This window comes from Ciconia boyciana, chromosome 10, assembly GCF_034638445.1.
Source record: "Ciconia boyciana chromosome 10, ASM3463844v1, whole genome shotgun sequence".
Lineage (NCBI taxonomy): Eukaryota > Metazoa > Chordata > Aves > Ciconiiformes > Ciconiidae > Ciconia > Ciconia boyciana.
In genome coordinates, this window is record NC_132943.1 from 39,629,696 (window position 1) to 39,645,713 (window position 16,018).

The 16,018-nt window shown below is 43.7% G+C and overlaps 1 protein-coding gene across 1 annotated transcript in view; it reads right to left on the reverse strand.

Annotated features, from left to right (window-relative positions):
• The window catches only part of ERBB4 (erb-b2 receptor tyrosine kinase 4), a 400,745-nt gene that overhangs the window by 214,778 nt on the left and 169,949 nt on the right, over nucleotides 1-16,018 (reverse strand). Inside the window, exon 5 of the mRNA XM_072874979.1 lies at nucleotides 98-232. Coding sequence (XP_072731080.1) covers nucleotides 98-232 — 135 coding nt within the window. The remainder of the gene's footprint in view (nucleotides 1-97; nucleotides 233-16,018) is intronic.

Genomic DNA, 16,018 nt, shown 5'->3' on the forward strand with positions numbered 1-16,018 from the left:
AATTCTCTGTAACAGAGGATCAGGGAAAACTTGTGGTCATATTTATACTGTTTCATGCTGAGCGGATGACAAGGCTAAGAATAAAACTGGTACTTACATCCTGAGCTGCCATTCGTTGGAACCAAAGTGAAGTTGGAGGCCCAGGGGTTACGCACGATATCCTGCCAATGAATGGTGTCTGCGAAGCAAAGAAATTTGTTCTGGCCAACATACACCCCTCCATTCAGTATTTCTGCATAAAAGAACAAGAGAACATACTTGTAAGACTTCAGACATACAGCTGATTAAATCTATTGCTGCTTCGTGTACTGGAGAGAGAGGGCATGAAATTTAAATGCAAAAAATTCTCACTGTAATCTCACTTAATACTCTGAAAACTGGAGGGCAAGTAGCTTACAGTATATGTAAACAGGAACCATTTATTTATATGCAGAAGAAACCTAATGATGACAGCCACACAGTTGCTAGATGAGTTATGGGATTTACCTGTTGTTCCACTGTAATCAAGTATGGAACAGTACTGTTATTTGTGGGTAAAATAACCTCCAAGACTTAACTGACTTTAAAAACACAAGCAATCAACCACAATATGCTGTATTTCATTTATATGTATGAATGCTTAAGACATACAATAAACTAACGTGCTTTGCTGGGGTGGGAATTTTCTGAGCCCACAGTACATGAGAAGGGTCCAGTCATCATGATGTCTGGAAAAGCATGTTTTCTGATCAGACTGTGCTGCTGTAATACCATGATCCAAAATACTCAAATACTCAATATCTATGATCCAAATCTCAAATACTATGATCCAAAACCACCACTGACATGCCTTGCTGGAAACTTTGTGTCAAAGGCAGATGTTTTCTGAGCAGATAAAAGTTTGGGTTTTTTTTAATTTTCATGTTTATATCAGTTGATTTAAAAAAGTGGATTGTTCCCCTATCTCTAAAGACTTGATTTGTCAAATCTCAACACAAAAATGATCTTACAGTTGTTGGTTGTAGCACCAGGGTTTCCTCTGGAGCAATAACTTTTTTTCTTAACCCTCTAAACTCTTGTTCAAATGTACAATTTCTCTTCTTAACCTGGCTCTCGTATTTCCAAAGCAAAGGACAATCCATGTGACTTCCATTAAAGTTAACAGGAGCTACGCAGCTAAAACCTCCTGCACCACTTAGTGTCAGAGATTCAAGCCTCAGCAAAGAAATGTTGAAGGTTAGTTACTAATGGCACCTTAGAATGACATTAAGCGCTGCTATACAGCCAGGAGTGTCACACTTCTCAGAGACATTAAGAGTAAATCTATGGTAGCAATGATTAAGGTCATCTGGTAGTCCTCATCTCCCAAGAAAACCTTTAAAAGCTGTAGTGGGAATGCTAATGTCGACAAACAACAAGGAATGAATTACTGTTGTTTTTGTTTTTGTTGTTTTTTTTTTTTTAATTTCAGGGTTTACAGGCTGCGGCCTGTAGAGCAGGCAGCCCCCAAGAAAAGAACGTATTAAATAAAGGATCATCTGTAAATACATCCTTCCACCATATTAATCAGTTCAGAGTATTACTATTTCTTAGAAGCCTTGGGTTTAAAAGCTTGGCTTTTCATTGAAAAGGAGCTTAAAAATGAAAACAATAATAATAATAATCTTATACAGAAAAGAGTCCAGATTAGAGATATAGCAATGATCTGTCTGTATGATATTCTTATGATCCCTGAAAAAACCCATACAGCATCTGTTAGCAATTCTGCTCTGGGGAAAAAGTGGGACTTAGAAAAACACTTGAAAACATGACTAGTGATGATTTCTCTATGTTGTCCCAGCTATACAGGATGACCTAATCCATTATGGCCCAGATTTTGATTAAAAATAACATCTAACAAGCCATGAAAAACTGTAAAATCTACATTCATAGCTTCTTAAATAGCTGTCACTATCAGTTGGTACATCTGAACGCCTGCCACTGCCATAACTTCTGGTTTTTAGAGCATTCACTCATGACAATACCCATCAAATTTTCTTTCCTGCTAGGAACTTTGATGCATTCTTATATAGCAGGCAGCATCTCACTCTAAAAGTAACGCTAATAGTTTCAATTTGTGGAGAAAGACTTTTTTCAGCATAAAAGTAACCAGAAAGTGTCCCCTCTGTACTATACGGAAAGCTGCCAGCTTTCCTTGTGATTTACTAAAAGCAAACATGGAAACTGCTCTGACTTCCCTCCTCACTGAACAGGAAGCGTTGTTCCTGCTGCCCTTCCCCAAAAACGTGATGCAGTATCTTCATTTGCCCTGCACTGTACCATTTTTCACCGGTGACAGGATGAAAGTTTACAGGTCTATTCATGCGGTGAGGCGCTAATAAACCTGAGTAATAATATCAAAGATGGGCTCTTACAGATATTAAATAACCCTGAGTTCAAATTTTAGTACAATCTTTAAAGTACTTGTGCTTGACTCTTCCTGCTCTGTGGGATCCAGATGCATTCCCTTTCTACCTTCCCGTTCCAACCTGCTATCCTACTTTTCTTTATGCTGAGTCCTTGGCATGTGTAAATCAGCACAGATGCATTGACTTCACGGACTTAAACTCAAATGCATTTTGCACTTCTCTGCCCTCTCTTAGCAAGAACAATGCCTGGAAAGACCTAATAAACCCTGTTACATGTTAAGCAAATGAAGCACAAATGTAATCAATATACAATAGAGTTACTGTATAATGAACTCATCATCACAAAGTCATCATCTCATTTTATTTTACAGCACTGAAAGTGAGAGATAAAGTTAAACAATAAACAGGAGGAGAAAGGCAAGCATCTCTGCCTATGCAGACGAGCTAGCAAAGGAAGCCAGGCAAAAAGAGCTTCCTTCTCCTGCTTGCAACACCTGAGGTGCCTCTTTGCTGAACTCTTTCCCAGGCTGGAGCAGGAAAGAGAACAAGTTCCCTAGCACATTTTGTGATTTCTACTGCGAAGAAAGAAGCTAGTTCCTGCCAAAGCGGCACTGAAAAGGACTGCTCGCAGTGCAACCTATTTTAAATACCATTTTGGGGAGAGCATTTTTGTTTTCTAAAACAATTTTTTGTGACATTGGAAAATTGTTAGTCTAAGTACAACACTGCTGCCTAAGACAGGAGGCAGAGCACTCGGCTCTATTAACTGCTGCCTGAAATACCTACCATGCCGCACTGGCAGCAAACGTTACCCTTGGACTTCTACACTGCTCAGGGACAGAGAGTTACAAAAGGGGATTTTGAAGCAGGAGACCCCCTAGATTTCATTGGGAAAAGAGTTCCTAAAGGTGTCAGACAATTTTGGACACCTTCCTGTAAGGTACTGATGGCCACACTTAAGAGTACCACGATCTCCCATTTTGGCACCAGGGCTGCAGCCGGTGCTCTGAGCAAAGAAGTAGCTCCCAAGTCTTTTGCCACTTGATTCTGAAGTGAATGCAAAATCTCGTCATCTTCCTCACTAGAGCTACTTTACTGGCTTAAAAGCAGTATAATTCTGTAACCAAAGCTATATGAAAATAAATCGGAAAGTGCACTCGCCACTGACTCCTGTCATTATTTTGCTTATTGCTGCCAAATGATTGCGGGGAACTTATATATGCATATTATTAAAATTCTATTAAATGGTTATTTATTCAAGAAGCTAAATCAGAAATGTATTATCTCTTATATCTGCTATTTTCTTGCTTCCACTAGCCCAGTGATGAAGCAGAACTGTTACCACATAACTTTGGTAACCTAGCATACAATACTTACAAGACTAACAGGAGAAATGGAAACACACAGGTTTCTGGCGACCATGAAACACAAGTATCTTACACTTTCCATAACGTGCCATGGAACACAGATAGGTACATCACACGCAATTTATACTTAGTCTGCTAGGTTCAAAAAGGGACTAAATTCGTGACATCTATTCTAGTAGAATGAGTTTGACTGGAGTCAGTGAAAATGCGTCACCAGCCACCAGAAGCTTAAGATCACTGTAAATAAGGCAAAGGGACACTAGCTCTGCAAGTGTCGTCTGTTTAGACTAGAGATGGAAAGAGCTCTTCTTCATTCATCTGTTAAAAGGGCATTTTCTTCAGCTGACTTTTTCTTGTGTACAGTGTAATCCCTCATGGTCTGTCATCTAACTTCTGATGTGGATTAAATTGGCAAAACATGTTCACATGCTGCAACGTATCCTGAAGTACAAGTAACTCGTGTGTGTCGATATGGAGCGGGGGCTGTAGGCACCTATTTAGCAGTAGAATCTGGTTCTAAAATTGTTATAAAATTGGTTATAAAAATTGCTATTGCTAGTCAGGGTCGCAAATTAAGAGCTCTTCTCTGGTGCTATGAAGCCAGCTGGCATGGTGAACTGGAAGAAGGCATAGTGAGAGAGAAAAGAACTAGCTGTAAAGCAGGCAGAGAAAGGGGAAGGAGTTAATTAGGAAAAACTGTTGGGCATGTCCACTGTAACCACTTCAAAAGCAAAACAGAAGATACCTTATACCTTCCAAGCTGATTGTCTGCTAAGGAAACAGCTGTCTTTTACACTACACCATATGCAGGTATACTCTGCACATACGTATTATATAATGCATGTTGATGATACCTTAATTTCCAAGGTCAGCCTCCTTTAGAGCTGAAGCATCTCTGCATGCTGACAGTGCTGCATCTTTGCCATCATCACCCAGGTGATGGGGATCTGTTGTCAGATACTGTATCACTCTCTTACACTGTCATATTTCACCCAAAATGCTGAATGCATTATCTGAAAATGGCTTTGGCCTGGAAATTTCATGCCAAACCAAGTCTTTTGCTCTCTTAGCATAGCTGATTGCTGATGACCCACTGGGAAAGCACTTCAGGTCCATCATTAATAAGCTATGTCTTAAAGGGTAATGAGAACTGGGTGCTTTAGGAGACAATAGCTCATCCATCATCAATCAAGATCTGAAGTTTTTATACAGATGATTTAAGAAGAGTTGGACTGTGTAAAATTGAAATGTCACATTTGTATTGGAAGATGGGGGGAGCTTGGTAATGAAAATGAGAGTTTTAACCTTCTCCATTTCAGCTCAATGACCATACTGAAAAGCTCATGGATGTGGAATCTGTGTACCAGCTAGAAGCCCCAGACAGCCTTCGATCTCAATTATACAATTTCAAGTAAAGATTATCCGGGTCATTAGCTGGAAGTCAGTTTCAAGGCTTGATGGTAACAGCAAGATATTCTTTATTTCTATCAAAAGCAATCAGTGTTATGTACAGCTTGTGGGTCTGTACTTCCAACTGCTCAATAACTAAGAACACTGGATTGTAGCACCTGAGCATAAATCTTCCAAATCTAGCTACCTGTTTCGCTGCTTAAATAAAAATGGAGTCATCTGATTACCTTTCACTGAGTTTGATGGGGTACCCTTTTCACCATTTCACTGCAAATGTGTGTGAAGATGGGCTTATAGGGTCCTTGCGAGTCATTTAGCTACTTCATTAAAGGACAAGAGGCTCTGGTTAACTCTTTCTTTAGCTATGTCCCTAAAGGGAATCTCTTTCATGAACAAGTTCAGCCATATTAAACCAACTCAAAGACGACATTTCTATCTGCTTAGATTATTCCTCTGTCCTTGCATGCCCTGAATTCTTCCTTCTCACAGCCTTATTAAACTTAAGACACCAAATCATTTAGCTGATTACTATGTAAAAGGAAACAACACTGCAAATTATCCCAGTCCTTTGCAGTAAACACGCCAGAGTTACAATGTATGTTCCGTGACTACCTTATTCTCCGGGAAGTGCAAGTCGGTGTGCAAGCCTGTGTCAGGCTAATGGGCCCCATTTCACCTTGCACCCTGAGCAGTTACTGAGACCACTGGGCACATAAAATGCAGCCACATGGCCCCAAAGGGTTCAGTGCATGGAGAAAGTAATCCAAAATACTATGGAAGAGAGTAGAAACAGCTGAATCAAGCAAGTAACACAAAAAACCCTCACCCACCTAAAAGGGAAGAAAACAGTTGGGTATCAACTCGATTTAAGATGTGCTGCTTTTCACAAGAAACAGTCCTGTTCTTAAGCATTTTTTCTTTTTACTCAACACACTTGGCTTGGGCTAAAGGAAATGGTCTCTCTCCATAATGCAGCTAGATTCACTTGTCCTAGTGGCTGCTCAATTTAACCCATCTTGCACTGATCACAGCAGCTTCTGCCTACTTGGATCTTGATTCCCCAAAATGTTTCAGCCCAGGTTTACATTTAAATCATCTCCTTCCCCTCCATTCTGGAGGACGCTTCCTGCTCCTGTAATTATTGCTCTGCTTTGACAACAGATAATAAAAAGATGTACTGATTCCAACCAACACTACTTTCATTAACCATACCCCTGCCATCAGTATCACATATCCTTGGTGTTAATTAAAACCAGGTAGACATAGAGCTGTATGACCAGCCTGAGCTCCAGCATTTCCTTTGCAGATGTTAACTGCAGAAGCAGCAGTAGCTGTTTACAATGTTACCCACCTCATTTGTTTGCTTCTTTTCCCATCACTCGCTTTTGAAAGCTGTTTGACCCTGTTGACTTTGCAGGTGAGGAGCGTTCATGTAATATGTTGACTCTGTTACAGGGATGTTAATTTTCAGAAGGAGATGCTAATTGCCTCCCTTCTTTGTCCAGTCAAATTCTGATCCTGATGTCAGCAGACAAGTACTTGATTTACTGTTTTCTTAATATAATTTTGGGGGGTGACAGGTAGATTAACAGATATAAAACATAACATTGTAACAATCCATGTGGCTTCCTGTGCGTTTCTCCAAATTGGGGGGCGGGGGGGAGAGGCAGAAAAGGGCCTGGGGGTCCTTGTGGGTGGTAAGATGGACATGAATCAGCAGTGCACCCATGCAGTGATGAAGGGTGATCACACAGTGGGCTGCAGAAGCAGAGCCAGCAGCAGGTGAGAGGGGTGATGATGCCCATCTGCTGGGCACTCCTGAAGGTGCATCTGAAGCACTGGGTCCATTTTGGACACCCCAGTGCAACACAGTTGTTGCCAAACTACAAGAGAGTCCAGGGAAGGACCACTGAGGCGGTTAGAGGCTGGAGGACTTGTCAGATGAGGAGAGGTGAGAGGACCTGGGCTTGTCTAGCCTGAAGAAGAGATGACTGGGGAGGGGGGACACCTCACTGCAGACTGGCTCTATCTGAAGGAGAGCTATAGGGGAACACAGAGCCAGACTCTTCTCAGAAGTGCACAGCTTAAGGACAAGAGGCCATGGGCACAAGCTGCAACATGGGAAACACTGATCAGACGTCAGAAAAATATTCTTCACAGCAAGAGTGGTTAAGCACAGGAGCAGACTGACCAGAGAAGTGGGGCTATCTCCATCTCTAGAGATTTTAATGAACAACCTGATCCTTGTCTGAAGTTAGTCCTGCTCTGAGCAGAAGATTGGACCAGATGACCTCCAGATATCCCTTCCAACCTAAATTATTTTGTCCTTCTACGATTATTAATCATCTACTACCACAGTACTACCAACACTCCATAAGCAATCCATTCTCTCTATTTTTATAAAAGCATACTTCATTTTAAACTTTTATCTACTGATAAGCATTTGGTGATGCAAAACACCCATCTGGAAGATAACGTATATTTAAAAGCATGTCACGTGCGTGTATAAAGAAGTGCTACAGTATTTGAAATACAGAACCTATGTCACCGTCGCTGTCCCCCATTTCATGCAAAGGGGACATCTGGACTAAGAATCATTACAGCTTTCAGCATGAAAGAACTGTTGCCCTTCGATCTTTTGATTTTTGTTAGCAAAAAGAAAATTGTATTCATTTAAGTCACTGTAATGAATCACTGATGAGTTTCAAATTACTGTCTATGGAGAGCATGACACATCGCCAGCTCACCCCAGAAGGCATACTCCTGAGCTCAGAAAGAGCAGCAATACACCGACAGTCAGAAATGAGCAGTCATTTCATTCACAGGAGCCATGACTTAACATTCAGGTAGCACAGCACTACCTGATGGGGACATCTGCGTCCCGGCTAGCAGCGACTGCGCATTCAGGAAGAGGTGAGCTGTTTCTGCAGTGCACTGGTATATGCCTCTTCAGTGAGTCCTCTGATAACACGCCATTACTTGGCAGTGCTTACCTTTCAGTTGTTCCAAAAACCGTACCTCTGAGTATGGATTTCAGCAAGGAAGCACAGCTGTGGGCATCCGATTATTCAAAAGTTACTAAAACCTGTTTAATCCGAAATAAATCATCTCTCTTCTGCCCTGTTCTTATTCTTTGGCAGAAAGCCAGCAGAAGGTGCAGACGGGGAGATGACGTGCGGTACTCTGGGTGCACCAACAGGCCAAACAAAGTCTCCCTGGTGTCCTAGCAAGCTCCAGAAAGCCTGGAGGCTCTGATGGATACCCCAGTACTGGAATTCATTTCTGCTGTCTAGGCATCTTTAATGGTGAGTATCCTGTGGGACATAATCTGATGTAATAACCCAAAGCAGCTGTATCAGCGCTTGCCGTGCAGTCTTTCATGACACAGCCCCCACTTTCTGTGTCAGGCATCCTCCAAATTTGTTCAGTGAAGACTGTACAGACCTCAGTGTCACTTCTTCTGCCCTCTTGACCTGCTACCCATGCCCTATAGCTGCAACAACTGTCATACTGATCAGCCTCTGCAAAGGTGCAGCAACAACGCACAGCCAAGCCACCCTTCCTGACTCACCATGATGGTTTCACATTCATTTTTCCTCATAACTTCTCTAGAGCTTTTGCTGTGATTGAAGCATTTCCCCAGATGAACGGTTTCTGCTCCTGAGGGGCAGGTATGTTTATTTGGCAGCCCTACAACAACATGAGTGGCTTCCAGCAGTTTCCTAGTGCCTCCAGGACGTTTCCATTGGCTGCAGATTCACCCACAAACTCTACAGAGGACCACCAGTGAAGGCTTCCTGGGGGTAAGGTTGCAGACTGATCCTTCAACTGCCTTCCTTTGCCTAGGACCAGCTGTTCTGCTAGTTCAGAGTCCTGGTGTACAATACTGGGACCTAAACCTTACTGTCCCACTGCCCCAACAGGCGCTCATCCCACCTCCTTCCTTCCCTGATTCTCAAGGGCAGGCAGCCAACAATCAAGGGAGTCTGAAGAAACATAGGGCAGCAGTGGAGAGAGTGTCCTATTCCAGGCCAGAAAAAGGGGAAGCTGGTGTTTGGAGCCACCTAATAGGTATGAGGTCCACTGAACCAAACTGAACCCTTAAGGAAACCAGCTCTCCACTGAAGAGTACCTTACATTTCATATCATCTATGCGGGCCAAATTTGAGAAATGGCACTGAGAGTACTTATTTTTATTTTTTCCCCTAAACTTTTTACAAAGTTCTCTCCTCATAGGATGCTCATATCCTTTCTCCACCCAGGATGAGGCTACATACTTTGACTGATTCACTTTTGTGTTGCCAAGACAGACACAAGCATTTTAAATGCCTCTCCTTGTCAGGACATTTGCTATATAATATTTTGATCAAACCTGTAATGTTCCATGCCTGCTGGTGGCAGCTCTCAATTTATCTTTTCCATCTGCTGAGATATGCAACTGTGAGACTACCATGTCCCTGTTCTCCTGGCATCAGCTCTTTATAAGAGGCATCTTGTGAGGAAATGTTGCGTGACAGTTTGTCTGCCATTGCTGCTGCACCCTTTTCCAAGCAGGCTTTTCACATGGAAGTCAAGCAGCAGTAGGAACAGAAACCTCGGCAGGGCCAGGGGCATCTGAATGCAGCAGGGTTTCCCTGCAGCATCCCCAGGAGCTTCAACTCTGGCATTATCTGGTGGTATATTTTTCAATTCTTTTCATACAACCACTGACAAATTCAAGAAGCCTGCTTTTTATCCCAAGCACATCTGGCACTCAGGCCGTGCACTTGGCAAACAGACTGATGGCCTTCTGTCTTGGAGCGTAAGTGCCTCAAGTACATCCTGATTGGCATCAACATGCAGAAATTCCTTCTCCCTTCAAAAAAAATAGTTAAGATCTGGATGTAGTGGTAATTTCCTCCATTTTCTGAAAGGCTGTAAAAAATTACTGGCTCCATAGAGCCCTTCTTTTTCAAAACTGTCATAATGTGGCTTGGAATAATCCTGGAAGCGTGCCCAGACCCACGTCCAGCTGCATCCTGTGTTTCAGTACAAGCATTTGCATACGGGCTGGTAATTGGCGTGCAGCTGGTTTTATGCCAGCTCCAGCAATTGCATAACCTAACTAATCCTTCTTCTGGGCTCGAAAGAGGAGTCTGTGTCCGCTGAGCTTAAAATTTCTATATGGGATCTGTTCAAGTACGCTCTCACATTTCTATGCCACACTGTTAACCTCTCCTGAGATACGGTGTCGACTCTTCGAAGAGGAATTTTAATTGAAATTTGTCTGAGGTGGGAAGTGCCTGTGCATTTCCCTGGCTCTCCTGTACTGAAACCGTGTGAATGACATGCTGAAAAATCCTCCTCCCGCACAGAGGACTGTGAAGTGGCTCTCCTTTGGCTCCTACGAGCGGTAAGGACCTTGGACTGCGCTTGCCCTCCCAGCGCTGTGGCTGGGGACAGCCAGATAGCCAAAAGGCAGCCTGTAAACTGAGGAACATGCATGTTAATCACAGCAATCAGTACGGCCTTCTTTGTAAGTTAATGAATTTGATAAGGTCTGAGCCTCAAGTATCCCAAGTCACATTTTTTCCCCTTTTACTTCTATAATTGCTGTCACTGTCAGTCCTGCTTCTTGCTTTCATGTGCACACTAAATTCAGGTTTCAAATCTGAGGGGATGTCAGGGAATCTGTCCATGCTGCTGAGCCGCTAACCCTGTGGAAACACAGCCGACGCATTCCTGCTAACTGTTCTCCCTCCCCAAAACTCACATGCCTTCTGTGATTGTCACGTTTGACCACATCCTTTTTGACCTTAATTATGCTCGTGTTCTGTGCATCTATTGTAAGGTAATAGTGAAACAGTGGAAATAACTAAAATGCAGCTTTTACATAAAAAATTTCAGAATTCAGGCCAATTTTCCTTAAACTATTAACCTCAAACCAGATGCTTAGGTGAGGCAAATAAGCACATGTGAATTAATGCCAAAATAACCACTGTGGATAGTGGGAGCTAAAGCAATGGGTGACAAGGTTCTAAGCACAAGGGATAATTCAGGGTTAGTTCATTCACTTTTTTTAAGACTACCATCTCTCTCCTCAAGTGTTCTCCAGTTCTTCTGCCTGCTCTTAAATATGAGCCCTTCTCATCTCCCACCAATCCTAATTTTATAAATGCCTCATCCTACGCATCTAACTTCTTAAAAGCCACAATGAAAACATCCTCTTCTTTCTTTCCGTCAATATTTTGATTGTAACCAACACAGTTGCAAACATTCTCCCAACACACCTCTTTCTTTTCCCAGCAGATGAACTGCATTGAACGCGAGCTGCTCTCAGTTACAATGCAGTAGATCAAGAGTGACGCTGTGGCCTGGAGTAAAACTGCAGTGAGATCTATGCCTCCATTAACAGAGGACATACTCTGCTCCCAGTAGTGGCTTGTCACATGGTGGACAGTCCCTTTTCAAACTCGTTTCTGCTCTGTACCCATGCAACCTTGGCAGGAACGAGGGTTGCTTTCCTTGTCATACTTGATAGCAGAATACACTTTTTTCCTGGAAGAAGGATCGGTTTGCTTCCAGCATTTTACCGCTCTGAAGTTAAACTAGTCCAAACAGCTTCTGTCTGCAGGCAGCGAAAGCGCACAGTTTGTCCTTGTCTACACTCTAGCTAAACTGCAGCTGGCACTGATTGATGATATTTATTTCAGTGAGATCATTTTTAATAATGAAGACAACAGGAGGGAAGAGTAAGTGCCCAGACCCACCAATTCTGTCATGCTAACTGCTATCCTCAGTATTAAGAATGAGTCTCAGTAATTTTTTGCCAAAGAGCTTCCCAAAAAACCCTACGCAAGAGAGGGAGAGCACACGAACAGACCATGGGCTGCAAACAGAGTTGCTGAGGGTGAAACAAAGCAGCTGTTCTCCCGCTTTCAGGGCTTGGCTCGGTAGGGTTCAAGCCTGAATCTCTACCCCTGCATTGCCCGTGGTTAGCTTTGCGGCTTTTCTTACTGCAGCCTTTTAAGGTCAATGCATCTCAGACACAGTTTATAAATAAAAAAATAATCATAAGAGAGATCCTGAATGATAATTTCTCTCTCAGTCCACTGAATGCTGTGCCCCAGAACTGAATAAATGTTACTAAAGGGATGGGAATATTCATCCAATCCAATATAGGGGGAAAAAAACCATATTCTTCTGAGTTATTATAACTCCTTATTTGGCTTTAATAGCTTGTCTTTCTCTTGAGCTTCAGAAGTTCTTGCTCAAATTGCAAAGGCAGTCAGCGTAAGGCTGCAGAAGTTATATACCTGGCTATTTCTGGTCTTCAAAGGCTACAAAACATCTGTTGGTTGGCAAGAGCAATTAATTAGCAACATTGAAAAGATGGTTCCTTTTTACAACGGCTTGGATGAAGCAGGGGAGGGGGAGACAACTCCAGGAAAGTCAAGCTTTGTGAAGGCCTGTAAGCTGTGTGCCTCTGGGCAAATTCCCAAGGCTGAAATCTCAATGAATTTAATGGTTCTTAATTCCACAGGATTTCTAATTACAGCCAAGATAAGGTAATGAGATGTGATGTAAATGTTTAAATGAAAATAAAGAAAATAAAAAGCCTGTCAAATTTACTAGCCAGTCTCCCAGACACAGCTCTCCGCACACCAAGCGCCCAGGCGGGTGCTCAGAGCAACTAACTGATTCCACGGACACAGTGACAGGAGAGGAAAATAAAATGGCTCCCAAACCATCCTCCCCACACCTCGTTAGAGGCTGCCTCATAAAGGAGAAGGCCTTCTCTTTCAGTCCACCTCTATAGGTCTGACAAACTTTGGTGGCTACAACAAGCTGCATCCTGGAGTCTCCCTATGTTCGCAGGAAAATCTCCTCCTTCCCATCCCAAATCTCCTTGTATGCCAGCTCCTTGCTGTTCTCCAAGGCCTTCTCCTGGCTTTGGGGCTCACTCACAGACTCCCTGCCTGCCCCACCCTGCCCTCCAAAAGCACACGGGCACAGCACTGGGGGCTCTCAGCCAGGGCCGTCTCAGTCCCAGAGCGCTGCAGGGAAGCAGCCTTCCTTCCTCCCCCTGCCCCACCACCACCTTCCTTCCCCTGCCCCACCACGGCCTCTGCTGCGGAGCGTGTGGCACCCACACGGGAGCTGCTGCCAAAGCACCCTCCCCTGTGTCACCCTGCACATTTCTGCCTGTTCTCTGAGCTGCAGAAGACAGCAAAAGCTTAGCGGTCTCACCCGCAGAGAAGAGAGGGAGTTTGTTAAACGCCACCACCGATGTCTCACCTCCCCTGTTAAAAGCTGTCATTTTCCCATTGCAAGCTCGAATGAAGATTCCCACTCCTGCGGGGCGAGGGGCCCCACGGTAATTTGGGGAATCCTGGTGCCGCAGAGCATGTCAGACAGAGGACAGAGCGAAGGCGGGTAACTCCACAGAGTGCTTCGCAGGGAAGGGATCGGAAAGGGCAGTTAGGCTGAGCACTGTGGTGTGAGCAAAATCTGTTTCAGGGTTTTAAGCCTGTTAATCAGTGGTTTTCATTTTTTAACATACACAAGGATCTTGCCCTTCCCTTTTCCCCTGTTTTACACCATTTTAGAATTAAATGCTTAGGAAAGGGTCCTGTGAATGACCCATGTGTCAGATGGAAACATCTATATATCACTAGCAAGGGACAAGCGAACAATCCCCTGAGCACCCACCATCTCTGCAGACACAAGCACCTGCAGAGAAATCCCACCAGGAGCCAAGCCTGGGGTGCAACACAGTGGCGCAGCATCGCTGGCCATCCCCACCGACAGGCCAGACGGCATACCCCCATCACGCAGCAGCTTGCAGGACTGCCTCCAGCCCCTCTACCTCCGGGCTAACCCAGGAGGGGACGAAGGAGATAAAAAAGGCTCCAAGAGGCACAGCATAAAATTCCACCTTGGTCTTCTGGGCAGTACCGTTAGCACAAATTGCAGCCTGTACATGAACAAAACCATCTCCTTGCACATAGAAAGAGGGGAAATTCCTAAAACATGTAACACATACAAACCTCTTGATGATGTACCAGAGCAAGAGGTACCAAGCGCAAAGACATGTCTGAATGATCTCTGGAAATGACACTGCTGGTATATGTGTATTTTGGAAAGAGCTAGTACTCTCAGATGAATTGGACTAACATCCACTTAAAACCATATTAGTAATTTTAGACTTAATTATAGGTTTGGGGATTTTTTTTTTTTTTTTTTTTTATTTTTAAGGCACTGGTTTTTTTGCAAGCAAAGTTTTCCCACTACTGACTGTGTCAGTCTCCTGTCTCAGCACCCTTCTAACTTAATACCAACTCAATGGTTCAACAAAACTCCCACTGAGGCACTGCCCGGGTTGCGTGTGTGTTGCCAACTCTGTCTGCAGTTTTTAGATATATGGTTGTGTTTCACTCAAAAGCTGCCAGGTGCTTTCCAGGGGAGCTTAGGATTGCTAAGAACAGTAGAAGGAATTTTTGCAAACAGCAAAGAATATTCCTCCTCCCCCTTTTCCAAGGAAACACCGTGGTTTGATGAGAGGGAGCACGTTCTTTACGATGGGGCTCAGTGCTCAGGCCTAGCACAGCAGCACTGCACAGGTTGCAAACAAAGCAGATCCCAGCTGAGGATGTGCAAGAGGGGAAGGGCATCATCTCCACTGCATCCATCTCTCCCGTGAATTTGCCTTGTGTGAGACTGTCTCTGAGGGGGTAGGCTGAACAGCTGGGGAAAGAAGAGTTGGGCCAGAGCAAGAACTTGGATAAGCAAGCTCATCTCAGGCTCATCTCCCTCCTCAAGCTCTGTAAAGCACTCCACCTGCATGAACATCAGTTCAGCCTGAGTGAGCTCAAGCCTTGCCCCTTCCCGTAATGTGAACAGAGGAGAAAATGTCCTTGAGTGCCTGCCAGCACTTGTCACAAGAGGGACAAAGTACTCAGGGCTCCAGCAGGCACTCTGAGATCTCTGGATTCACACATTTACTGATCTGGGATGCAAAATATAGCACCGAGCAGCTCTAAGAGTACACTGTCAGTGTCGTCAGGACCCAACGGCCGCTGCCACAGGTGCTGACGCCGCTCTTGCACTTGCTCTTCTTCACCTGCTTCTGAGTTATGGAAGAGGTGATTTAAGTCCAAACAAGTTTGAACCTGCAGTTTCTGTTCACAGTTGCCTAAATCTGACATGGAGACGATAGCTGGTTGCACAGAGAAATGCAATCGCTAAAACACCAGATGCTTTTCCCAAGTACAGCGTGTGCCGTACTGGACACGAACACTGCAGCAGGCTGAACTCTCCTGGATGCTGCCCACTTTCCCTGTACCACATAGTATATAGCTAACAACTGCATCCTACTCAGGAGCCAAATCCTCTATTTTACCTCTTCAGCAGAGCAGACAGAAATCAGAAGCACTAGCAGCTCTTACCTGCATCTAACTCTCAGTGTGCCCTCTTGAGACTCGAACTCTCATCCTTCAAAAGGGCAGTGCCAGCAGGCCACAGTAGCACCCATACTGTAAATTAATATGGCATTAAATATGGCATATAGGTACTTGGAGGGGTCTTAAAGAAATCTCAGCTAATAAAAAAGCACAAAGGTACTCACTGCACTCATTTACAATAAGACAGAAGGAGAATATGACCACGCATCAAATACACAGGAGCACAACCTTATGATGATGAAACAACCACCTATAATTACAAATTTAGCTATTTTTTTTCCTTTGGTGATTTTGGTTCCTTTTCAGGAATAATTATCTTTTCCTAACATATGAAATGTTTCTTGCCAGACAAGAATAAACAGGAGACTAAATATGTCAAGGCTAGAAAAAAAAAAAAATTAAGATCTTCTGT